Raw genomic sequence first — 26,862 nt, 5'->3', positions numbered from 1 at the left:
GAGATAGGATTATGATAGAGGTTGCCAGCTCCTCTATATGTTGGCTTCTTCCTAAGGTCTTTCTCTCCCTTCAGGGACCTGAAGAGAGACAGGATGGTATAACTCATTTCGAGCACACTTCTCCCCTCTCCCCTCAACCCCTTATATAGGCTCTGGCCTTTTGAGTAATCAATCTCCACTAATGAGAGTACACTTGGTCCTTTAATTAGTAGTTGCACACAAAAGCAAAAAACAATGCTTGATTAAGAGTTAGTTCCATTTAAGGAACATTTGTAAAGCCTGGTAGGTGCAAATCACTGCTAGGTACCAGGTATATATATATATATTTAAAAAAAAAAAATTCTGACTTTAAGGATCTTATCTTTTCTGAGTAGGATATAAATGAATAAATTAGAACAAAGTGTATATCAATTAAGTTTAAAGTGCAAAGCAAAGTGCAAAATGGGGTGAGATAAAAGATAACTTTACTGCATTTGGAAATGCCTTCTATACCTGCATCCACTGTGAGATCTGAAGGAAGTTAGGAATTTAGAGAGGCAGAGGTAAAGAGGGAGAGCATTTTAGAAATGTAGAGGCAAGAAGAGAAGAGATGATATGTCATGTATAGGGAATACTAAGTAGTAAACCATTTTAATTGGAACATTTTGTAAGAGGGTGTAATATGAAACAAGTCTGGAGTTAATGTGAAATAAGGTTAGAGTTAGATTGTGAAGGGCTGTCAAAACAAAAAAAGTCATCCTAGGGGTAAAAGGAAGCACTGGAGCTTCTTGAGAAGGGAATTGATGTGATCACTTCTGTGTTTTAAGTCAAACTTATGTTTTAAGAAGATTATCTTTACAGTTTAGATAGAAGATAGATTGAGAGATGAAAGACTAGAAGTAGGAAGACTAATTTATCTATTTATTTATTTATTACTCCCGGTAAGAGAAAAGAACCTTTATTATGGCATGAGTACAGAGCGGGGGAAGAGAATTAGATCTAGAGGCAGACTAGATAACATGAGACAACTGACTGGCTTTTGGAGGGGTTTGGGAAAAGAAGGAGGTACTTTACAACTTTTAAGTTGTGAACCTGAATAACTAGAATGATGACAGTGCTTTTGATTGAAATAGGAGAGTTTAGGAGGGATGGATTGGGGAGACTCTTGATGATCATATTCACTTTTTCTAGCCTCTTCTGTTGCTCTTATACACAAATCTCCAGTCTCTCCTAACTCTAGAGGACTGCTTTTGCTCTAAATATTCCTCTTACTTTCTGTCTTTGCTGATGTTATACTTTTTGTATAGAATATGCCTTCTCCCATTTTAGGACCCAGTTCATTTGTCAGTTGCTCCAAGAAGTCTTCTCTTATCACTTCATTTAGGAATGAATTATCCTCGCTTTTTGTTATATCACATATGAGTATTACATTATCATTAAAAATTTTTTCTTATTCATTTTTACTATGTCTATTTATTACTTGTTTTATCACAATCAATAAAAAGTATTTATTGAGTAAAGTTTATTCTGTACTAAGCTGTGAGAATACAGAGAAAAATGAAACAAAAATCCCTTTCCTCAGAGTTTACATTTTAATAGGGAAGAAAATATATATATATAAATGTAAAGAGGTACATGAAGATACTGACTGGTGGATGAAAAGTCTTCTTTGAGAAGGCACCAGTTGGAGTGACTGGAGAGGCTTTCTGAAGTTGTTTAAATTGTGCCTTGAAGGAATCCAGGGATTCCAAGAGGGAAAGTGGAAGGGAAAATGTATTCATTTAGCACTTATTTTGTGCCAGACACTGACCTATATGCTTTACAAACATTGCATTTGTGAGAGGGAGAACCTTCTAAGAATGTGGGAGGAGCCACACTGCATGCTGTCTAACTGCAGTTAGGTGCCAGGGAGTTGAAATACAAAGGGGATAGGGCTGTGAATGCCAAGCAAAAAAGTTTGTATTTGGTCCTGGGACTCAGAGGAAGTCTCTGCAAGGAAGGAGAGTGATATATTCAGCATTCAGAAAATCTTTTTGGCAGCTGAGTAGAAGATGAATTAGAGGTGAAAGAGACTTGAAGCAAGGAGATGAATTAGAAGGCACTGGTCTAGGTAAGAGGTGATGGATTGTCCCTTTAACTTTTATGGCATACTGTTTGCATACTTGCAAAGAACTGAGCCTGAGCTAAAGTGCTTGTGAGTGAAGAGAATGGGGCTATACAAGAGATGCTAGGGAGGTAAAGAGAGCAAAGTCTAGTACTTGTTTGGGTTTGTGGGGTGAATGAGGTGAGGAATCTAGGGTGATGGCCAAGGTTGTAAATTTAAGTAACTGGAAGAATGATGGTACCCCAGACAGATGGTGTCAAACTCACATAGAAAGAGATGGAAAACCACAACATTATCAGTGTTGCATTGTACTTTTTTTTTTTTTTTAACGTTACTCAATCATGTTTTACTTTGTTTCAGACTGTATTAATGAATTTTGAGGTTTTTAAGTTTTAACATATCTTAGACCAGTGGTGCCAAATTCATATAGAAAGGGAGAACAACAAATTCTATCCTCCACGTTATATTGTATTTCTATTTATTTTGTTAAATATTTCACAATAACATTTTAATCTGATTGGCATTGGGGAGTTTGGGGACTGCGGATTTGATATTGCTGCCTTAGACAGCCATAGGGAAGTTCAGAAGAGAGTTGGGTTTTAGAGAAAAGATAATAAATTCTATTTTGGACATGCTGATTTTTAGCTGTTTATGGGACATGGATTTCATTGTCCAGTAAGCAATTTTTAATGTGGCACTGGAAAGAGATTAGGTCTGGATATACAGTTTAGAGAAGAGTCTTTAACATATGGATGATAATTGAGCTCTTGGGAACTGATGTCACCAAATGAGATAATATTGAGAGAAAAGGGAGGAGTTCCCAGAACATAGCCGTTTGGGTCACCAAGAGTTAAAGGACGTGACAAAAAATTCAACTAGAAAATGAATATTAGTGATCTGGAAAGATTTCACAGAAAGTATTGCTGAACTTCTTAAAGGAAGAAAGGGATTCTGTAAAGTGAAAGTGATTTGAGGCATGGAGGATAGCTAATGCAAAAGACCAGTTTGGTTGCATCTCAGTGTTTGGGAAAGGAGTTACTATATAATGGGCTGAAAAGCACATTAAGGTCAGATTGGGAAGGGCTTTGAAAATAATTATTTGATCTTGTGATAAAGAGAGCCATCTACATCCAGAGAGAAAACTGTGGGAACTAAGTAAGTATGGATCACAGTATAGCATTTTCACTCTTTTAGTTGTTAAATGTTAACTTGCATTTTATTTTCTTTCTCATTTTTCTTTTTTGATGTGATTTTTCTTGTGCAGTAAAATAATTGTATAAATATGTATGCATATATTAGATTTAACATATATTTTACCATGTTTAACATATATTGGATTACTTGCCATCTAGGAGAGGGGTAAATTGGACACACGGTTTTTCAAGGGTCAGTGTTGAAAAATTATCCATGCATAAAAAAAAGAAAACTAATTGTTGGAATATATATTTTATCCTAGAGGCAAGAAAAAAATCATTGCAGTTTATTAAGTAAGGGAATGATTTTATTGGATCTTAAAGCATATAAATTGAAATGGGCAGAGATTTGAGGCAGGAAGATCAATTAGTAAATTATTACAATAATCCAGGCAAGAAGTAATTAAAGCTTGAATTAAAGTTTGAATTATTGTGAGTAGAGAGAAAGGATATAGAACATGAAATATTTCATGGAGATAGAAATAACAAAGTTTTGGCATTTGACTGAGGCAGAGAAAAACAATCAAGGATGATGCTAAGAACATGAGCCTAAGATACCTGGAGAATGGTGGTATTTAAACAGAAAAAAAAAAAAAAGTTTCCAAAGAGGAGAGAGTTGTTAGAGAAATATAGCAAGTTCTGTTTTGAATACACTATGTTTGAGATGTTTTCATCCATTTAAAATGTCTGAAAGGCAGATAATGCAATAGAAAGAGATTGGAGTTCATCAGTATAGAGATTGTAGCTCAAGTTGTAAGTTATTAAGAGAGATACTAGAGAGAAAATCAGAGTACTCAGGACAAAGCCATGAGGAATAGTTCCAAATGAGGGCTTGGACCACTAGAGGTGTCAGAGAAATTAAGAACTTGATTGGCAAAATTCCAGAAAGAGACTATCCATGAGAGGGCCAGTCAACCATGCAAATGTAGCAGAAGAGGGTCAGGTGGTTAAGGTCTGAGGAAAAGGCCATTAGATTTAACAATTATGTCATTGATAGGTTTTGGAGGGTAGTTTTCTTTGTGATGGGGTGAAAGCAGATTGTGAAGGCTTGTTTGAAGAGCAAGTGTGTGAGAGTAGGAACATCTAGTGTAGACAGCTTTTGTCTTGTAAGTTTGGCTGAGAGAGAAGAACTATAGAATGATAGCTTGAGCTGAGGGGGGATGGTAAGGAGTCATTTTTAAGGATGGGGGAGATAGGCACATTTAGGGTAGTAGGGAAGAAACCACCAGAGGAGGCGAAAGATTAGAGAGAGGGAATGAATGAGGGGGCTTTCTTTTGGAAAAGATGAGAAGGGATGGGATTAAGGACACATAGATAGGCTTTGGCTAGAAGGACCCCTCTATGGGGGGTGAGGGGAGAGGGGAGAAAAGGAATGGAAGGGAAAGGGATGAGAGAAGAGGAAACTCATCTGGAATAGTTTGAATTTTGTAGTAAAGATAGAGCAATAACTAACTGGGGTGGGCTATTTTAGTGTAAGATCTTATTTTTAAATGAAGTATAAATCAAAGCCCTCTACTGAATGAAGGAAAAGATTATTTTAAGATGTTTAAGGAGATAAGATTTGGAACAACTACTAGGTGGTTGAGTGGGACAGAAAATCAGTTAGGGAGGAGTAATAGGATTGCCTTACTTCAGTGAAATCCCAAGTGAAAATAGAAAATAGAAATTTGTAGTGTACTTAATCAGCATGGTTTTGTGACTTCTTCCACTCATGTTTTCAAGAAGGAGGGAAACAGGTAGGGGAAGCTATTTGAAGTTGTTAATAGAACCGAAGGAGAATATTTGAATTTAACTGGTTTATCAGGTAATTGAATTTGGGAAAGGTAGAAGATCTAGCTAGAAAACAGTTGATATCTTGGAAAGTATTTGAGGAATAGAGGGATTGATGCTCCCAGCAGGGTGAAGAATAGTATTCAGGTAGTGAGGTTTAAGGAAAGTTAGAAACATAAAATATTATGATTGGATAAAGGAATTTTGGAAATTATGAACATGGACGTGGTATGCTTTCAGGTACTGACAAGACCAAAAGACATGACATTCTTTCTGTATAAGTGAAGGCGGAGTAAGTTATAGGAGTTGAGTAGATTCAAGAACTAGAGTAGAATTATTAAAGGAAACAGCATATCTCTTGAAGAATTCCCCTAGTATGAAGGCAGATATTGGAATGGAGAGGGAAAAAAAAGAAAGGAAACAAATATATACTAAGCATCTGCTACACACCAGAAATTGTGCTAAATCATATCTCATTTAATCCTTATAATAACCCTGTGAGGTAGGGTGCTGTTTGCCTAGGACATCATTGACTTCTCTCTCACCTTTCAAATCTAGGCAGTTGCCTTGCCCTTTTTGCTTTGTCTCTTCAACTTGTCTTGCTTTTTTCCCTCTTCTCTTCACCTAAATAGATTTTTTTTTACATAATGCTTAATGGTTATTGAATAATGTATTATAGAACATGATTGTTTTATTCTTTCTCAGTGAGTTGAGAATTTATTTATTGAGTTTGAAATATGACACTGCAGGAAGCATTTTTACTTTGAAATCACTATAATTTGATCAGTGGCTGAAACTAATCATTCTAAATTAGCATCTCTTCTGCCACATCCCAAAACACACCAATATTCTTATAGTAAGCTAGATAAGCTTAGGTACTTGAGGAATGTTGTTGGCAGTTGAAGGATGACTGTGAGGGGAACCTTGGTGACTGGGGGGGAATAATTTAAGTAATATAATACTTAATAAATATTTCAGAAGTTAGTAGAATTTCCACATTTAAAGAAGAACTACAAAACTAGTATATGTCTTTTAAAGAGACTTTATTAGAGCCAAAGAAAATGCTCTTGTCATAAAACTTTTTAAGACTTAAGGATTTGAGTCCATAACACCATTATTTGCTGCATACTGTTTTGGGGAGCATTGTTTTTTGCTTAACTGCCTTCAAAAATAAAAAATAAATTGATGATATCTTTGATATTTTTGTCTGCTCTTTTGAGAGGGAAGATGCTATGAATTGAGAATCTCAGAGTCAGGGTGACCAAGGTTCAGATGCAGCCTCCAACACGTTGCCATTGTGACCATGGACAAATCATTTAACTTTTTTGTGCCTCCCAGAGAATTCTCTAAAATCATAAATTATAGACAGTTCTCCAATCTTTTTCAGTAGAGGAAATTTCTTCATCCATGAATCCCTTTCTGAAATCTTCATACTCATTTTTTTTTAATATGGGTACATTAAAATTCCATTAGATTCATATACCAGGATTTGCTTAGCCCTTCTTCAATTGATTAGCATCTTTTTTTAATTTCAAAAAGTGTTGATTTTTTAAAAATGCGTATTTTCTTTTTTTTAATTATAGCTTTTTATTTACAAGATATATGCATGGGTAATTTTTCAGCATTGATGATTGCAAAACCTTTTGTTCCAACTTTTCCCCTCCTTCCCCCCACCCCTTCCCTCAGATGGCAAGTTGACCAAGACATGTTAAATATATTAAAGTATAAGTTAAATACAACATATGTATATATGTCCATATAGTTACTTTGCCGTACAAAAGAATCGGACTTTGAAATAATGCACAATTAGCCTGTGAAGGAAATAAAAAATGCAGGCGGACAAAAGTAGAGGGATTGAGAATTCTATGTAGTGGTTCATACTCATCTCCCAGAGTTCTTTCGCTGGGTGTAGCTGGTTCAATTCATTAGTGCTCTATTGAAACCGATTTGGTTCATTTCATTGTTAAAGAGGGCTACGTCCATCAGAATTGATCATCATATAGTATTGTTGTTGTACTATATAATGATCTCCTGGTCCTGCTCATTTCACTCAGCATCAGTTCGTATAAGTCTCTCCAGGCCTTTCTGAAATCACCCTGCTGGTCATTTCTTATGGAACAATAATATTCCATAATATTCATATACTATAATTTATTCAGTCATTCTCCAATTGATGGGCATCCATTCAGTTTTCAATTTCTGGCCACTACAAAAAGGGCTGCTACAAACATTCTTGCACATACAGGTCCCTTTCCCTTCTTTAGTATCTCTTTGGGATATAAACTGAGTAGTGACACTGCTGGGTCAAAGGGTATGCACAGTTTGATAACTTTTTGAGCATAGTTCCAAATTGCTCTCCAGAAAGTTGGATGTATTCACAATTCTACCAACAATGTATCAGTGTCTTAGTTTTCCCGCATCCCCTCCAACAATCATCATTATTTTTTCCTGTTATCTTAGCTAATCTTACAGGTGTGTAGTGGTTTCTCAGAGTTGTCTTAATTTGCATTTCTCTGATTAATAATGACTTGGAGCATCTTTTCATATGGCTAGAAATAGTTTCAATTTCTTCATCTGAGAATTGTCTGTTCATATCCTTTGACCATTTATCAAGTGGAGAATGGTTTGATTTTTTATAAATTAGAGTCAATTCTCTATATATTTTGGAAATGAGGCCTTTATCAGAACCTTTAACTCTAAAAATATTTTCCCAGTTTATTGCTTCCCTTCTAATCTTGTCTGCATTAGTTTTGTTTGTACAAAAACTTTTCAATTTGATATAATCAAATTTTTCTATTTTGTGATCAATAATGATCTCTAGTTCTTCTTTGGTCATAAATTCCTTCCTCTTCCACAGGTCTGAGAGGTAAAGTATCCTATGCTTTTCCAATTTATTTATAATCTCATTCTTTATGCCTAGGTCATGAACCCATTTTGACCTTATCTTGGTATAAGGTGTTAAGTGTGGGTTAATGCCTAGTTTCTGCCATACTAATTTCTAATTTTTGTCAAACAGTGAGTTCCTATCCCAAAAGCTGAGGTTTTGGGGTTTGTCAAACACTAGATTAGTAAAGTTATTGACTATTTTGTCCTGTGAACCTAACCTATTCCACTGATCAACTAGTCTATTTCTTAGCCAATACCAGATGGTTTTAACCGCTGCTTTATAATACAATTTTAGATCTGGTACAGCGAGGCCTTCTTCATTTGATTTTTTTTTTTTTTCATTAATTCCCTTGAAATTCTTGATCTTTTGTTTTACCATATGAATTTTGTTGTTATTTTTTCTAGGTCATTAAAATAGTTTTTTGGGATTCTGATTGGTATAGCGGTAAATAAATAGATTAGTTTAGGTAGTATTGTCATCTTTATTATATTTGCTTGCCTTATCCAAGAGCTAAAATGCATATTTTCTTTATGTCTTTGAACCTCCTTGGGAGTAGATATCTACTTCTGCATATATTTCTAAGGGATATCTTATTTTCAGAATCTCTCTAAGGTGACCATTATAGAAGCAAAAATCTATTTTTCTGAGAAAAAGCAACCAGGAATGAATTCTTCTTTAATAAACATAGTAAAATGTTTGAAATTTTTATAAATATAGTAGAATTCATCTCTAGTCTGTCATTCAGTGTAACTAAAACTTAAAGTTTTATCACCATTTTGAACTGGCTTTTGATAAATTAGATTTATTCCATATTGTTAAATATCTAGTAAAAAAAAAAAAAAAGGAAATAGCAAAAATAAATCTGCTTCTTTTTTCTACAAAGTCACCAAATGCAAAATTAGCATTTAAAGGACATTAACCATAGACTTTGTAGAATTAGAAATGGAGGAAATCTTTGAGTACTTGTAATCCAAACTTCTTATTTTACAAATGAGGAACTAGAAGCTCAGAGACCCTAATTGACTTATCTAAGGTCACAAATTAGTAAAGAACAGAGCCAGGGTTTGAAGTCTGGTCTTCTTACTGCAGACAGAGTGATCTTTTCACTAAACCGTGCTGCCTCCTTCCCACTATAGTTAATAACTATGTAAAATAATCTGTGGGGGAATTTTTGATTGAATTATCAGATTTATTTTTATTTTTCAGTGAAGATCATAGATTTAGAGCTGGAAAAACTTCAAGGAACATTTAGTTTAATCCCTTGAGAAAGGCATGAAGATTTGACATTAAGATCGATGCTAATGCATAATAAATACTTGGTGAAGATTGTGCTGATGATTTATTTTCAGTTTTTCTAATATTAGTTATTGGTTTTTGCTGAGCCATCTATATTGTCTGGTAATGGAATATAACTTTTTTCTGAATTGAAAGCCAATGTCAGATTGGGGACTAAAGTCTATGGCTTTAGGATTTTATTGATAGAGGGCCAGAAGTTAGTTAAAAACAATGCATTACCAGAGAGGGATTTAATTTATTGTTTTCCATCCCCTTGGAGAATTATAACATTTTTACTCACTTTTAAATTAAGAAAAAGGAGCATAAAATTTTACTCACTATAACAGCATATCCCCTTGAGTAAAATTATTCTGTAGCCTATTGCAGCAATAACCAAAGTAATATTATCCTGAGGACGAGTGATAAAATCAGACTAGCAGTCTGAAGCTTTCAATCCTTATTCTAACCCAGTGTGTTAAAGAGTGCCAATATAAGTTTTGTTTTACTTTTAAGTATCTTCTGCTACTCTTGAGTGTCAAGATAAGGATTTCCATCACATATGTTTAATGACTGCTTTGAGGAAGAAACAAAGACCTATTTTGAGAATTCTACATTAGGATGCTGTTTTGAATATATACATTTTAATAAAATTTATTCATCCTGCTATCTTTGTGTTTTCTTGAAAATTCAGAGAGTTTAGATTCAAGTAGTTAACTATTCATCTTCTAGAATCTATACCACTTAAACTGTTATCTAGTTAATTTTACGTTATAGAAAACATTTTAAAATGTAGGTAAGAATATTCTAATTTATTCATTGAAATGAATTTAAAATTTTTTTAAACTTCAGTTTTCTGTTGCATATCACAACTAGGGAGGACTGAACATCCATCACATATTTCAGTACATTCTTGGCATTACTTATGAACTATTCATATCCTCATCTTACAAACTTATGAAAGAGCTAGATATATTTCATTTATTTTCTTCATCATCATGCAGATAAAAAGGCCTTATTTCCATCTTTTTGGGGCAGTATTTTGTTAAGCAAATGCTTTTCATTAGAGAAAAGGAGTTGGAAAGGTTTACATAATGTTTATTAGCTTATCAAGCATTTATTAAGCATCCACTATGTCCTGGAAACTGGAGACACAAAGCCACAAGCCAAAAAAATCTTTACCCTCAAAAAACTTGTATTCTATTTTGGAAAACAACATGTAAGTACACTTTAATCATAAGGTAAATATAAAGTTATTTTGATGGAGGCGCTAAGTACTAGCAACTAGAAGAATCAAGAGAGGTCTTTCAGGAGGCTTAAGCTGAGCTGAGCTTTGAAGGAAGCCAGGGACTTAAACAAAGGTGAGGACAGAGTATATTTTATGGGGGTGGACCACAGCAAATTGAATGAAAGCTCCCTCAAATTCTAAAATGAAGAGATGAAAAGTCTCCCTTACTCATTTAATTTTTTCATTTCATGACAAAAACTTCTTCAAAACATGAATGTATAATAACTTAGGGAAAGGAAAAGAAAACCCATAAGATTTATATGTCCAAAAGAATTTTATTGAAAAATATATTTTTTATTACAGCTTTTTATTTACAAGTTATATGCATGGGCAATTTTACAGCATTGACAATTACCAAATATTTTATTCCAATTTTTCCCTTCCTTCCCCTCATCCCCTCCCCCAGATGGCAGGTTGACCAATACAATATAAGTATATATGTCCAAACAGTTTTTTGCTGTACAAAAAGAATCAGACTTTGAAATAGTGTACTATTAGCCTGTGAAGGAAATCAAAAATGCAGGCGGACAAAAATAGAGGGATTGGGAATTCTATATAGTGGTTCATAGTCATCTCCCAGAGTTCTTTTGCTGGGTGTGGCTGGTTCAGTTCATTACTGCTCTGTTGGAACTGATTTGGTTCATCTCATTGCTGAGGATGGCCTGGTCCATCAGAATTGATCATCATATAGTATTATTGTTGAAGTATATAATGATCTCCTGGTCTTGCTTGTTTCACTCAGCAATTGAAAGACATTTTTACAGGCACTGTGGTTTTCCAAATCTTTATCCAAATTGGTGTACTAGGTGGTTGTTCCAAACCATCTCAAAATGGCTTCTCAGCTTTCCCCTTTTGTATAGGAAAAACCCTATTTCTGAAGTGTTAAGAGATTCTCCCTCTATATGGTGCTTGGAGAGGAGCATGGTGGTGTCTGTTACTTCTACAAGTTCTTTACTTTGATATTTTTTAATGCAATACCCATTTAAGGGTATTCTCATTTAAGGAGAATCAGAAAATGGGGTTGGATTGCTAACAAAAGAGGTATAGAAGCTCTTATATAGAGTGTCCAAAAGTCTTAGGATAGTTTTAATTATTTAAATACCTTAAGCTTCAATAGCTTTAAACTAGCACTAAGATTTCTAAGATACCCTGTATAGGATTACAAATACTTTGGGGCCATTTGGGCTCAGGGGGTTACTTATTAATGCAGTTATACTTAGAGGAGGAAAGAAGAGGTGCCCTAGTTTTATTGCATAAAGCAAAAAAAAAAAAAAAATGAGAAGCAGTTATAATAGTGAATTTATCCCTTGTTTATTCAATAAACTTCAGTGGTTCTGTGGGAAAATCATGCAAGTTACAACCTTACCGTGCACAACAAAATACTGGCCTGGTTTCAGTCAGACTTGTTTATTATATGATTAACCCATTTTATTGTCTAACCCAAGACATGTTCAACTTACTGATCCCAGAGACCTTTCAGTCTAACAGCACGCTCTGCTTCCACATAGAAATTGTGTGCCTTATTTTGGAGAATAGCTTTTTTGTTGGGGCCCATTAGCATCATTTCCCTCTCTTCCTTGTAACCTGAGTTCAGACCTTTTAAGTATGTAATCCATAGAGACTTGGGAGTTGGCCATCTTTTTAGGCTCTCGCTTCTTCCAACAAAGCTTAATAAGTTTTCCCTTCAAATTTTCTTAGCTTGTAATTCATTTTCAGCTGACAATTTGATGTCAGAAGTAGGATCCCAAAGGGTAGCTTCAAGCAGCCCTGCAAGACTGAACATTGAGTGAGTTTTTGGTACCAAGAAAGGTTCGAATGGCATACAATCACCTATAGTGATTGGCACTCAGTGAGTATCTTAGGGTTTGGGAGGAATACAGTTAGGTTACCCCTGGATCCAGACTAAGTCTCATAACTGGAGATTCCTGGAGGTGTCTACTCTGAGTACCCCCTCTCCTTCCTCATTCTACGCCATACTTCCTAAAGACCCTTACCCGTTCGCTAAGACCTCCTGAATCTGTTGTTGGGACAGAGGAAGATTACTCCTACCCACAGGTCCTCAACCCCTCCAAAAATTGGGTCTTTGGAAATAATAGGACATACATAGTGGCTAAGATGACATGAAAAGATAATGACAAATGTTGGAGGGGATGTGGGACACCGATAATTGTTGGTGGAACTGTGAATGGATCCAGCCATTCTGGAGAACAATTTGGAACTATGCTCAAAAAGTTATCAAACTGTGCATATCCTTTGATCCAGCAGTGTTACTACTGGGCTTATTATCTTAATAATATTGTGATGGAATATTATTATGCTGCAAGAAATAATGAGAGGGAGATGGTTTCAGAAAAACATGGGAGTACACATATGAGCTGATGCAAAGGGATATGAGTAGAATGATGTAAAAGCAACTATGATCAATAGAATATCCACAGTAGTTCCAAAAGCCTCATGATGAAAAATGCTATTCATCTTCACAGAGAGAACTGATAGACTTGAGTGTAGGTTGAAGCATATTTTTTTTCTTTATCTCCTTTTTTCTTTATTACAACATTGCAGATATGGAAATATGTTTTATGTGATTTCATGTTTAATAAGTATCATTTGTTGCCTTTTCAATAGGTAGAGAAGGAATGGAGGAAGTGAGACAATTTTGAATTAATCAGAAAAAGCATTTTTTAAGTTTTTAAAAATTGCAACTCAAACACACTTTCTACTTGATGAATTTTTTGGTTTCCCCAAGAACTTGTATTTTTCTTTCCAAACTATCTTGTTAATTACTATGTATTTATTCTTTTTTATATTTATTCTTTATATGCATATACTAGGAACTGGGCTAAGCATTTTATAAATATTATCTCATTTGAATTTAATAAATGCATATGGATTGATTATAAAAGACGGTAGACAACTAATATGGGGATGGAGTTCTTAATTGCTTGACCAATGCAATGAGTATCATATTGAACTATGTTTTTGAACTTAATGAGTTTGAGATGCCCATCCAATTGAAAGTATCTAATAGATATAGTTTGTGATGTGCTGCTTGAACTTCGGAGAGAGACCAAGGCTGGTTTTATAACATCTGGAAGTCATAGGCATTAAGAAGCCCATGGACAATTTTGGTCATTAAGAAAGAGGGTATAGAGAGACGAGAAAAAGCTCCAGGAAAAAGCTTTGGAAATTATGAATGATTATTAAGAATCAAATAGCAATATCGTTGCATAGTACTGTACCTTATAAATTATAACATTAAATCATTGCTTGTTGATTGATCAAATGTGTGTTTATTAATTAATCCTTAAGGAATCCCCTGAAAGAACACTTTTGGGGAGTTTATTTTCAAATTTGAATGTTTGATGTCTATAGTCCTCTTATTTTATCTAAGAGACTTGAAGTTCTTGGAGATTGTAAGGCCAGTGGCACATGAGTCATGGCAGGCTCCTCACTATAGTGGCAGGACTGATTCATTAAGGTTTTTGGAATGGTATTCTATAAAATAGGTCTGCTTGTTTTTTTAAACGGGACACCTGGTTTCATTGATTTAGTGAATTCCTGGGCAAGAACACTTCCTCAGCTAGTTCAAATCTACTATTTTTTATCATTTATAATCTCTGTGAGTTAAACAGGATTCCTGTGAGATGAAGTGCTTTGTCCATGGTCATCAATGTAAAAATCTTAAGCAAACTCTCCTTTCACTACAGCAGACTGCTTTTCATAAGGCAAAAAAAGTACAAAATAGTCCTCAGTCCTGTGACATTGCTTTCTTCTTCCACAGGAGTGGTGGGAGAAAAGAAAGCAGAACATTCTAAGAAATGTACACTTTTCTTTTGAGCATCTGCAAACATTAATTTAATTATTGTTATTCAGTTATTTCAGTCGTGTCTCTGTGACCCTATTTGGGGTTTTCTTGGAAAGAAAATGGAAAAGATATTGGAGTAATTTGACATTTCCTTCTCCAGCTCATTTTACAGATGAGGGAACTAAGGTAAATAGGGTTAAGTTACTTACCTAAGTTCACACAGCTAGTAAGTGTTTGAGGTCAAATTTGAACTCAAGAAGAGTCTTCTTGACTCCAGGCCTGGTATTCTATCCACTGTGCCACTTAGCTGCCAATTTAATTATTGGTATCCTTAATTTGGTCACAGAATCGTAGATTTGGAGCTGGAAGAGACCTCAGAGACCATTGAATCAAACCTTCTAATTTTACAAATGAAAAAACTGACACAGGGAAGTTAAAAAAAAAAAAAAGAAAGAAAAGAAATTCATATAGGTAAATGTCTAAGACAGGATTTTAACCTTGCCCTTTCATGCTAGAATAAGTACTCTTTCCAGTATACCAAATTCATGTTTAATTTTTGTTCAGTGCCTAATATGTCCTACAGAATTTTAAAAACAAAGCAACCCTCCCCACATTTCCCTATTTGCATTTTCAATGTAAAAGAAACCAAAAAACACACAAAGATGATTCTGATAAATAGAAAGATAAAAATTATTGAAGATTTGAAGAATGCTTTTGGAAGTGTTGATTTTATTACAAAATCAAAGGTAGCCAGAAATATCATTTCATGTGTGAGATGGATCATCTTGCCTTGCAGTGCTCAAGATGAACAGATCATCACAAATGAAATAGTTTGCAGTGTAAATATGCCAATATTTGTCATAGTTGAGGTAGACAAATTTAATGATGAATATGAAAAATTTTGCTACACTAGAATTCTAGAATCCCTGCTTCATAGTGATTATAGGTTTATTAATTTTGCTTAGATTGTCCTTTAGAGGGACAGTTTAGTTGATCTTCCTACTCTTGCTAGAAAATACCTACCTACTATGTTCTCTTTGGGTTCATTCTATTCTCTCAAGTCCTAGGGAGAAACAACTGTTTTGTCAATGGCATTATATTCACAGTTATATATGAAGACCTTTCAAAAAGAATTTTCCCTTACCATCAGTTTTACTGTTAGCTAAATCCTTAAGGTTTTTATTTGCTTTTGACTGAAATCCTCCTGCTCACCTGCTAATCAATAATTAGGTCTAGTGACAAACTTGCATTCCGTAGTTTCCACAATTATCTCAGATTCATCTGCTCTTCATAATAGGCTGCCTTAAAAAAGCTTGAAAATCTTTTCTAGCTACAGCTATTTAAAGGTATTGTGGATGACTTAAAAGATTTTTAAGGATAATTTTGTTTTTAAGGGATTCCCCCCCCCCCCCACCTTTTGAGTTGATTTTAGAACCAAAGATAAATTTTGAGCTCTGACTAGCACTGAATAATATCACACAAACAAATGAAATTGGCTGCATGTCTTAACAGACAAGAAAGGACTGGCTATAAATATGGAAATCATTTTAGAATTCAATTCTTTGTGTATTGTAAGATCATTGACAATTATAGCAGAGGTCAAAATACAAAATGAGAAGAAAAGATAAGGATGGAATGAAAGCATTTTGTGGAATTACATCATCTCTGACTCCCAACTTTTAAATAAACTGACTTTTAAAAATGAAAAATGGACAAAAATAAGAAAATGACATTTTCATTTTTAGAGGTTTAAGTAATCTAAAATAGTTTCTCAACAAGGTTCCAAAAGAACCTAGGAACTGCCTTATGTGGTAAACATTTGGTCTTTTTATGAAGTGGAGAACAAAGAAGCTAAAGGGAGCATCAGTCAGCGCCAAGGTACAAATACATTATACAACACCTTACTGGAAGTATTGTTTCATAAATGGTTGAAAAGCATTTGAGGAGAAAACAAGTCTGTACAGACAACTTCTGGTTATGATATGAAAAAACCTAGTGGTATTTAGCTGTCACATATATACTTTAGCAAAAATCTACAAACATCTGACATTGGATGAAATAATATTCAAAAAATGTAAAGAAAAAATAAGAGTCAGTTCTTTCATCCTTCCCAGATTGTACAAAAAGAGGCACAGCCATTTTGGGGAAATAGAGCTTCTAGTACAACTAGCAAGAACACAGGTAAACAGACAGGGGAACCTGAAGCCCACAGTGTTCTGAGTAGGACCCTCTTGGTGACCAGAATCCTGTCATGCAGTAAGCATGGAAATTTCATATCAGCTGGAAGTCTATGACTCTGAGCAAGGACACTGTGGGAGCCAGGACCCCTTGTGCTGTGATTGTGACTTGTGAGGAAAAATGACTTCACTGGACAGATAAGAATAACTAGAAGGAATAAAATAAGAGATGTTTAGAATAAAAGTAAAAGTGAAATGAGAGCTCTGGGAGAAAAAATTGGGAAGAGATTAAAATAGTCTAGGAAAGAAAGTAGAAAAATTTGAGTATCAGAATCCCTGAAAATCAGGAGGCAATGGAAATTATTAGAGCATAATCAAAAGATAAAAAATAACAAGAAAATTTAAGGTATCTAATATTAGGTCAGCAAGAAATAATTGTCCAAATAACCCAAATGTTCTATTTTAAGACCTAATAAAAGAAAACTGCATAAATTTATTAGAGCTCAAGGACAAAAAGAAAACAGAAAAAGCCACCTGTTGCCTCTTGAACACCAAATTGAAAATTTAACAGGAATGTCATAAGGAAAATTTAGAGCTTTCGGGTTGAACAAAAAGTACTACAAGCAACCAGAAGGAAAATTTACAAGTACCAAATAACTGTAGTCTGGATTACCTAAAACTTGATAGAAACAAGTATAAAGGAGAAAAATTTTCAGTATGATATTCTAAAGGGCAAAAGATAAAAAGCTTATGACCAAGGCAAGACTGTTTAATTCTGTAGGAGGGAAATGGATCTTTAATAGAATAGAGGACTTAAACTATTCATAATAAGACTAGAGTTAAGTAAAATCTTTGAAATGTAAGGACAAAGAAATTATGAGGAACCTGCAAAGTAAAAGCAACATATGAACTAAATGATAATTATGTATCTACAATAGAAATGAGGGGAGAAAAGACAAATGTTCCTTCAGAACTCATTTTCTTCAAAGGTCAATCACAGAGTGAATTGAGGGTAAACACTGGGCCTAGGGGCAGTTTTGTTGTTTTTTTGTGGATTTTAAGAAAAAGGAATAATAAATATACTAAGAAAGGACTAATTTTTTCATATTAGTGTTTATACAAGAAGTGTAAGCATGGAGAAAAGAATGGGGAGATGCTTAACTAAACCAGACAGTTCAACCAGGATTGAACACACATGCAAATGCCCACTATATCCACTGTACATGCTACACAGATGCACACAAATACCATATTTGGGATAGAAGTATTAACAGGGACACAAGTGAAGACTAAAAGGAAGTGTTTATAAAGTTCCTAGAGTTGCATAATTATAGAGTATTAAAGGAAGTATCTGATTTTATAAGTGAAGATTTTAGTCTGTCTTTGACTTTAACCTCATGCTCAGGCACTAAATCTTAGCATTCAAATGACTTGCTAAGGTTCACTCAGACCAGCAAGTGTCAGAAATTAATTTGAATCCATATTCCTGTTCTAATCTCGTTCTGTCTATTATAACATGCCTTAATCTTAGCCAAGTATGTACTGAAAAATCTGTGGCAGAGGCAACATAATTCCAAAGACATCAAAGGATGAATTTTTATAACATTTTGGAGCTTTTAAAAGAGTACAAAAGATCATGCATATATGGTACTTTTAACCTTCAAACTGGGGATTTTTTACAGCATTAGCAGCTATCAACTCATATACTTATTTCCCCTCTTTAAAATTTAAAATCTTTATGAAAATGATATATTCATACATTGAAGATATTTTTGATGAAAACGATCAAAAAGCTTACAGAAAGCTTTTCTGAAAATTTCTTTTTATGATTGACAATATCTTTATACTTGAACAAATAATTTTATACTGTTCTTTGTTAAATGTGGTAATGGTCATATCTTTAGAATGATATTCTAGATTTCATGTGAAATGGAATGTCATGGAATTGGAGGACATGTTAGATAGTTGATGTCTGTCCTACACATGGCCCAAAAGAGTGGTGTTTTTCTTTTGATCATGAGACTTCTAAAATGCTTTTCTTTGTAAATATCAGTAGTCCTTTGGAATAGATTAACTTGACCATCTACACTGAATGAAATGAATTTAGCCTTAGTTATGAAGTGTGATAGGAGACATTTCTTACAGCACCTACACATTTTCCTTGTCTGTTTGTAGTCAATTATTTGGAAGGGTGTGTGTGTGTGGGGGGGGGGGGTGGAGTTTGAATTGTATCATGGTGAAGTCTCATCATTAGCTGTTGAGCCAAAAATTGGATGAGCAACAAAAGGAGTGACCTCCTATCTGCTTGTTAATTTTCCAACTTTTGGACAATCAGATTTCACTGACTTGACTCTCCAGAAAATTCTTTTTTAGATTTAGACAATGAGCCATCGGTTCTTTTGACTTGCCACCTAATTTGGAAACTTTAGTCATTACCTAGTATAAGATCCTTGATTGTGAATAGCTGGAAGCAACCTCCCCTCCTTCCCCTCCCCTCCCCCTTCTTCCCCCTCCCCCCCCCTGTTTTCTATAATTTATGGGGAACAGGAAATGTCTGCACATGGCCCCAAAGAATGGTCAGCTAACTATATTGGATTCATAAGGATATGTTTCTTGGCCCAACCTGTCTCCCCTTTGGGGAACTACAGAGTATTCAGGGAGGACTACCACATCTGGTGTGAGGGCTTTGCCAAACCCTTTTCAGAACTGCTCAGCCATCTTTGGTGTTCACTCAGTATTCAGCTCTCACCTTTTGGTCCAAGGGGCTGTAACCATGGCATCAGCCACACCCCAGTAAAGCATCTTGGCAGATGGGCTAACCCAGGATGCCAGTAACTGACAAATCTCAGGCCTGTAGGTGACTTAGAGAAATCCCCATCCCAGGCATGTGGACTATTTCTGGCACAATGGGTGGATGAGAACTGTTTGTTCCCATGGCCACGAAAGTGGCTAAAGAAGGTGCTGTGGAGTGCTTAAAACTGGGTCAGATAGGTCATTCACTACGTTGAGGCCATCACCAATCATCTTGACTTTTTTGGTCTTGCCTCTGGACTTTGATGACTCTGGAAGAGAGAGACCCTGATGACTGCTTCACTTAAATCTAATTTATCCACAAGTCAAGATACCAACCCATCATGATGTCATTAGTGGTCTTTGAAAATGGAGGATGAACATCACTTGGGAGAATTGATAGTGCTTTTTATATCTGAGGCTTTTTGTATCTATCCAGGCCAATTTTTAAATATCATTTTTCTCCTAATTTACTTATATGAGTATGGCTTGCCTAATTGTTGAGTTATCTGTATGTTAAGTTAAAAATCCAGCAGAATTTAATAAGCATAGAGCAGATAGGAAAATTATTCTAAATATCTCTTACTTTAGGAGACACCATTTTAAAATCATGTTTTCATGGTTTTGTTGGAAAAGTACTTGCTTCTCTACTTATTATGGAGAAACACATTAAACAAACATGCCTTTACAACAGTTAACCCCAATTTTTTGCCTTTTAGGTGAATAGTACAAGTCCAAATTTGATAGAAGGAAAATTTTACTTTCTTATTATCAGTATCTTAGCTTTTCTGTGTACATATCCATTTTCATTGTAACTGCATATTTTTCATTTCTAAATCAAATGGCTAGATAATAGGAAATTTACAATTATTAGCTACTACTTAATTGCCTTTTAAGAAGTAATACTATCACTGATGACAATAATGTATATATGAACATACACATAGGAATAAAGGACTTCTGAATATTTTTTTCAGGAAGTATCCAGACTTTTTGAAGATTTTTAAGAGGTATTTCATATATGAATGAATTATTAATGTTGATGTTATCCTTTTGGATGTGTATTTTACTCTTATATCTTGAGAAATCCCTCTTAGATTTGATTTGGGCTTTTTTTTAATCACTAAAATGATTATATGTAATGATAATATTCAGACATTTATGTCAAGTGATATTTGGAGTCTATGTGGTAAAGTAGAAATAACATTAGACATTGAATCAGAAAACCACAGTTCATCTTAGGTTAGCTTTGGCATCTAGACTAAACTTTCTATCTTCTTTGGATTATTATAAAATAAGAGTAATAGTTGAGCTACCTCCCTCACAAAGCTATTAAGAAGAAAATGTTTAGTATTATTAATGTATATAAAACTTTTTATAAACAATTATAAAATACTACTTAAATTATTTGGAAAAACTTAAAAGGTTCTGAATAAATGAATATTTTAAGTTAAGTTTTCTATTCAGTATTGTGACTACAGTAATATTGATACTAACCATTTATATTTTTCTGGTGTAGATAAATCTTACTATGTTAACATTTTATTCTAAAATTTGCATTTTATTTGAAACTTCTTCCTGTTAATTTTATTGGTGGATTATTCTCCAGCAATACAGAGTGCAACCCATTCATGTGTTCTCAACTTTGTCAGTAATTTTCCATGTTCTTACACAAATCCTCCAGAGGCTTTGTCTCTTAGGTTTTTAGAAGAGTTTTTTCAAGTTTCATGCAAACAACAACAGGAAACTCAAATCCTTATACCTAATGATTTATGGATTTTTAAGCTAAAAATATTAAAAGTGTATTTGAAAGATTTTAAAATTTTTTGTTTTTATTTTTTAGGTGATGGATGTGGACACACTGTATTAGGTCCTGAAAGTGGAACTTTTACATCAATAAACTACCCACATACCTATCCTAACAGCACAGTTTGTGAGTGGGAGATCCGTGTGAAGGCAGGGGAGAGAGTACACATCAAATTTGGTGATTTTGACATAGAAGATTCAGATTCTTGTCACTTTAATTATTTGAGAGTTTACAATGGAATTGGACTCCGCAGGACTGAGATAGGTAGGAATCTTATTTTTTTTTTCTGTAAATGTATTTGTAATGCTTTTATAGCTTGATTTCACACTAGAAGGACCAGAATTTAACAATACTTCTAGTATTATCCTGTGTCATTTGGCATATGATTTGTTTTTATCCATCCATCCATCAAGCAAAGAAAATAAAGATAGAAAATAAAATTTTTGCATCAGTTAACACATACCTTCCCCTTCTAGTGTTAAAAATCATGTAATTGTGATCTTTGTTTTAATTTTTAATTGTTCAGATTTTGTTTTGAGAATATTTCTAAGAGTTATTTGATATGAATATGTGAATTTTTCAGATGTGGATTTGATATGAGAATGTGAATATTTCATATATGGATATTTCATAGAGAGAAAATCTATCATTTTCTGTTGGTTTTTCATCATCCTTTGAGAGCAAGGATCGTCTTATTTTTCTCTTTATTCCTTGCACTTGGGACAGTGCTTTACTCATTGTAAGCACTTAATAAATGCTTTATTAACTCATTTATTGATAATTGTACTGTTTTCCTTTGTATATTTGCATAATATAACTCTCCTATAGCTGTCAAAAGAAAAGAAGTTAATTTTCTAGACATCAGATTTCTTGACAATTGATTATATTTGTATTTAAAAATAGAAGTATAATTTATTCTAGGAGGTTCATTGGTATTATAAAAATAATGGAAAGAATATTGCTTATTTATTATTATTTTAAGAAATAAAGAGCCAAGATAAAACCAGGCTAGGACACTCCCCTTCCCTTTTTATAAAACTCAAGTATTTATTGTATTAGCTTAACTGTTAACTGAATAAAAATGAAAAATGCTGAAATTACTGTGTGTTGTCTTAAAGAGCTTTTCATTCATTAGAAAAAGAATGAATTATTCTTGGGCAAGGTCACTGTATACAGGTATATATTTCAGGATAGTTAAGTCTGTATAAGTAAAGAAGCCTCAATCACCTCCCTATTTGGAGCAGCTGGTTTACCAGAAACTTATTAGAGAGCAGTCCTCCTAACTGGTAATGGCAATAATAGCACAAATTTTTAGTTGTAATTTATGAAGGTATTATAAAAGACAACTTTTCTTATTAAGAATTCATATAACATTTTCTGAATTGATAATCTTTCCTGGTGCTTTTGTGGAAGATTGGTAGAACTGTTTCTATTTCACTTTGAGAAAATGAAGTACAGAACAAAAACTGTTAATTGCCTCTGTTCCACAAGTTTAAGTAATACAGTTAAGAATAGAAGATATGTTCCCCACCTTTGTGAGAATGCTTTCTGTTTTTAGACCAGACTGTGGTTATGGAGAAGTGTAAACTCCATATTTATACCTAATCTTTAATTCTCATAAATGAGATGAAGAACTAACACTTAATTTGAGGGAAAGCTGAACTAATCACAAGCTGTCTTCCAGGGGACATCTGATTCCTTGAGACTTTCAACAGTGCAATTTGACAAATACATACTAAATGCTTCTTTGTTCAAGGCGTTGCTCTAGGCATTAGGAGATATAAAGACAAAAGTTAAAGTAGTTTTTATTCTTAAAAACTTATATATTTTACTAGGAAGTGTGCAGAGATGGTATGATGATAGAATACTAAGACCCAGAGGATTCAAGAAAGGCTTTCTAAAGGAAGTAGCATCTGAACTGAAAAGGAAATGCATTTGAGATATGAGGGATAGGTGGCCTGTATAAAAAGGAGGTGGTGTGGGGATAACTAATAATCTAATTTGACTGGAATGTATTATGTTTTGATATGGAGGGATTTGAAATATCTTTATAGGTAAGTGGGAGTCAAATGGGGGGGGGAATTAAATAATGGGTGGAGAAATTTATCTTTCTGTTAGAATCTGTTAGAAACTAGTTTGAAGAGGCCTAGTTCATGCTTTAGGAATACTGATTTGGCACATGTGTAGTGAATGGATTGAAGATGGAGAAGGAAAGAAAATAGAATTTGGAAGAGAATTAATTTGCCTGCTTCTTTCTCAGGATCTAGAGCATAGGAAGAGATGATGACCTAAAATTTGGACGATTTTTGAGGGGTGTGGTAGGAAGTATGAGTAAAGACATGGTAATCTCAGGTTTTTTTTTGTAAATTAAGAGGGTGATAGCTTCTGTAGGAAATGAAACATGGAGTGATTCTGAGGTCTCCAAGAGAGGGGAACAGCCATTGCCTGAAGTGGAGCAATCATGTTGGATTGAATTGGGACTAAGAAAGAGTCTGTTTTGGTAGTCTGTGTAAGTGCTAATTAGCTAGGACTCCTTTGAGTAGAGAGATGAGGATAAATTTGAAAAATGTAGAGGAAGTGTAATTGATGGGATTTGGTAGCTGATAGACTACTAGATAGGAGAGAGAAGGAATTTCATTCTAGGGTGTCTTTGAGATTGGGAACCTGGTCATGTATACTTATTGTGTATCTAATTTATATTTTAATATATTTAACATCTACTGGTCATCCTGCCATCTGGGGGGGGGGAGGGGTAAGAGGTGAAAAATTGGAACAAGAGGTTTGGCAATTGTTAATGCCGTAAAGTTACCCATGTACATATCCTGTAAATAAAAGGCTATTAAATTAAAAAAAAAAAAAGATTGGGAATCTGGGCAACTCTGAGAGTTCTTTAAAGAGATATAATAAAGAAAGTTTAGAGGGTAGGGAGCAAGTTTTAATGAGTTGTTTTGTAAAAATGTTGAGTTTGGGGTGCCAATAATAGTGATTCTAAGTAAAAGCAAATAAAGGAATGTGCCAGTCAGCTTGTAATTGCTCAGAAAGCTGACATGTATTTAGTGTGAGCATTTATACCTCAGAAATACTAAAAGTCAGGGTTCAATTGTTTTATTGATTGTTTAGACCAGGGGTCCTCAAACTTTTTAAATAGGGGGCCAGTTCACTGTTCCTCAGACTGTTGGAGGGCCGGACTATAGTAAAAACAAAAACTTTGTGGGCCTTTAAATAAAGAAACTTTATAGCCTTGGGTGAGGGGATAAACGTCCTCAACTGCCGCATCTGGCCCGTGGGCCGTAGTTTGAGGACCCCTGGTTTACACAATAAAGTGATGGAGAAAAGGTTATGATATAGATTAAATTTGTGAAATTTTGGGAGGGGGCAGAGATTCATTTACTGGCGCCTTCCTAGAGATAGTATAGCAGGAATATTTGGGGAGTTGGACTTCTAATAAAGGACAAAGATTAAAGCTATAAATATAGAACTGGTAAATCATCTGGATAGAGTTGATCATTGAATCAGTGGAAACTGATAAGATCAGCAAGAGAAAAATAGAGAAATAGTAAAGTCCCAGCACAGTTCTTTGGTAAATCTGAGGAGATTGATAGTGAACCTTCTAAAGAAGCTGAGATGAAAGTTAGAGATGTAGGAAGAAAGGAGAGTAATGTCAGAAAAAGCCAAAGGAGGAGAGTACATTGGGAAGATGTACAAAGATGTCCATTTAAGAGATTTTGATGATCTTTTGTCAGGGGTTGGCTTGGAGTGCAGTTTGCAAGGGAAGATGAGTGGGCAGGTGGTGAAGAAATGGAGACTGAGCACAGGAAGCTCTTTAGGAATTTAGCAGTGAAAGATGGAGATAGATATAGGTTTGTATGATGGTGAGATCTGGTGAAGTTTGTGTTAAGGATAAGAGAAAACTTGTTTGTTTGCTGAGAGAGAGAGATTCAGTAGAAAGAGATGTCAGATAAGAGAGAGCAGAGGAGTGATGTTGGGCCAGACCCCTGAAGGAGACATGAAAACAGTGTGTAAGAGAGTGGGCTGTTTCCTAGGCTAGAGCAAAGGAGGAGTGCAGGGTTGAAGGTGGCAAAGAGTTTTGAGGGGCGTAGTAGAAAGCATTAGGAAAGACACACTAATCTAGTTTTCTTGGTAAAGTAAGTGATAGATGCCATAAGAAATGGGATGTGGGATGATCCTGAGGCCTTCAGGAGTCACTGTTTGGAGTGTGGTGATCATGTCATTATCTTACCTTTAATAAAAATCTCATGCCTTATTAATACTGTTTGATAAATTGAGTCTGTCTATTAATTCAGGTAGTGTGTAGCGTTTTTGGTAAGGAAACTTCTCTCAGTGCATATTGGCTTCTCTGCAACTTGTTTATTTGAGAGTGATTTAGGGACACAGAGGCTCAGCAGCTTGACCAAGGAAATCGAGTACAACTTAAATTCAGATCTTCCTGAGCCAAGCCAGTTTACCATGGCTTTTGTGCAGGCTATTTTTGGTACATAAAAATTTGAAAAATTTTATTATCTCTTAAATTCTTTCTAACTCTGACCTAAAGATCCACAACTTTGCATTTTTCCATACTCAGTTTCATTTCATCAGTGTTCCAATTGTGAATCTTGATTTTGATATCCAGAGCTCTGTCCCCTAGTTTGTCTACATCCACAGATGCAGCATGTTTTCTGTGCCTTCAAGTCAAAATAAAAAATATTGAACAGAACAGGACCAAATACATAACATTATGATACTATTGTGTCCAATATAGAACCTATCTTCAGTTTGTTATCCATCCATTTCTTTCAGAAGTAAGTTCTAGGTATCATAATTGGGTTTCTTGAAAGCATTTCCTAAAGAAAGACTATTTTATAGGGTATTGTTAGGTTCACTTAGGGTAAGACTTATGGAGCATTTTAGGAAGCTAATTTCTATGGGAAAACTTACACTGACTTATATGTGAACTTCTGGAGTCCTAAATTCAGTATTTCCCGAACTGGACAATGCTTTTTATTCAAGGGGCTATTCAAACTTTCTCTGCTTCATTGTCAGGGATCAAGCTATATTCCATTTTGTAGACAGGAGGAGAGTCAAAGCACAAAGATACTTTCATTAAATCAGAGTTGGGGATACATACCAGAATTGTATCAACACTATACAAGAATGACAGCTGACTATATTTGATAACTTATTGAACCACTTTTATATCCAATATCAATTTCTTAGGAAGTCAATTTGATTTGGTAGAAATAACACTGAGTTAGGAATCAGATCTCTAAACTGTGTACCTTGCCTGGGTTAAGTTATATTACTTCTCTAGTCTTAGTTTAGGCCTCCATAAAAGTAATTCCTCATATTTGTACGTCTGTGTACATTCCCTAGTGAATGAGACTATTTTGCTTTCTGTCTTTACTACTACAAAAAGTGCTGTTATAGACATTTTGATGTATCGATATTTTGTTCTCCTTGGGGTATATTCTTAGTTGTGGCATCTTTAGACAGAACTTTGGGCATTTTTGTCACTTTTAAAAACATAATTCCAAGTGCTTTGACAAATTCTCATAGTTTCCTTAAGAAATGTATTTGTCTTCCTATTCCTCCTCCAATTTTTATTGTCTTTATTTTTATTTGTATTGTACTTATTTTTATGATTTATAGCAGTATTTCATATCTTTGTTAATATTTCAACTTTGGATAATTATTTATTTGACCTTTGACCACTGGGAAACTGATTTTCTTCTGTCCTCTGTAGGGCTTACTCCCAAAACTGTAGTGCACAATCCCTCACTGATGTGTTTACCT

The 26,862-nt window shown here is 34.5% G+C and overlaps 1 protein-coding gene and 1 long non-coding RNA gene across 3 annotated transcripts in view; one reads left to right on the top strand and one right to left on the bottom strand.

Moving 5' to 3' along the window:
- Positions 1-26,862, top strand: part of DCBLD2 (discoidin, CUB and LCCL domain containing 2) — a 97,379-nt gene that overhangs the window by 5,537 nt on the left and 64,980 nt on the right. For both annotated transcript variants that reach the window (XM_031959553.1, XM_031959552.1), the window contains exon 2: positions 21,109-21,336. In XM_031959553.1, the coding sequence (XP_031815413.1) occupies positions 21,109-21,336 (228 nt within the window). The remainder of the gene's footprint in view (positions 1-21,108; positions 21,337-26,862) is intronic.
- Positions 12,047-26,862, bottom strand: part of LOC116422362 — a 52,051-nt gene continuing 37,235 nt past the window's right edge. The window contains exon 3 of the long non-coding RNA XR_004232969.1: positions 12,047-12,268. This is a non-coding gene — a long non-coding RNA (uncharacterized LOC116422362). The remainder of the gene's footprint in view (positions 12,269-26,862) is intronic.

This window comes from Sarcophilus harrisii, chromosome 3 (assembly GCF_902635505.1).
Source record: "Sarcophilus harrisii chromosome 3, mSarHar1.11, whole genome shotgun sequence".
NCBI lineage: Eukaryota > Metazoa > Chordata > Mammalia > Dasyuromorphia > Dasyuridae > Sarcophilus > Sarcophilus harrisii.
This window is presented reverse-complemented; position numbering and strand designations above follow the sequence as displayed.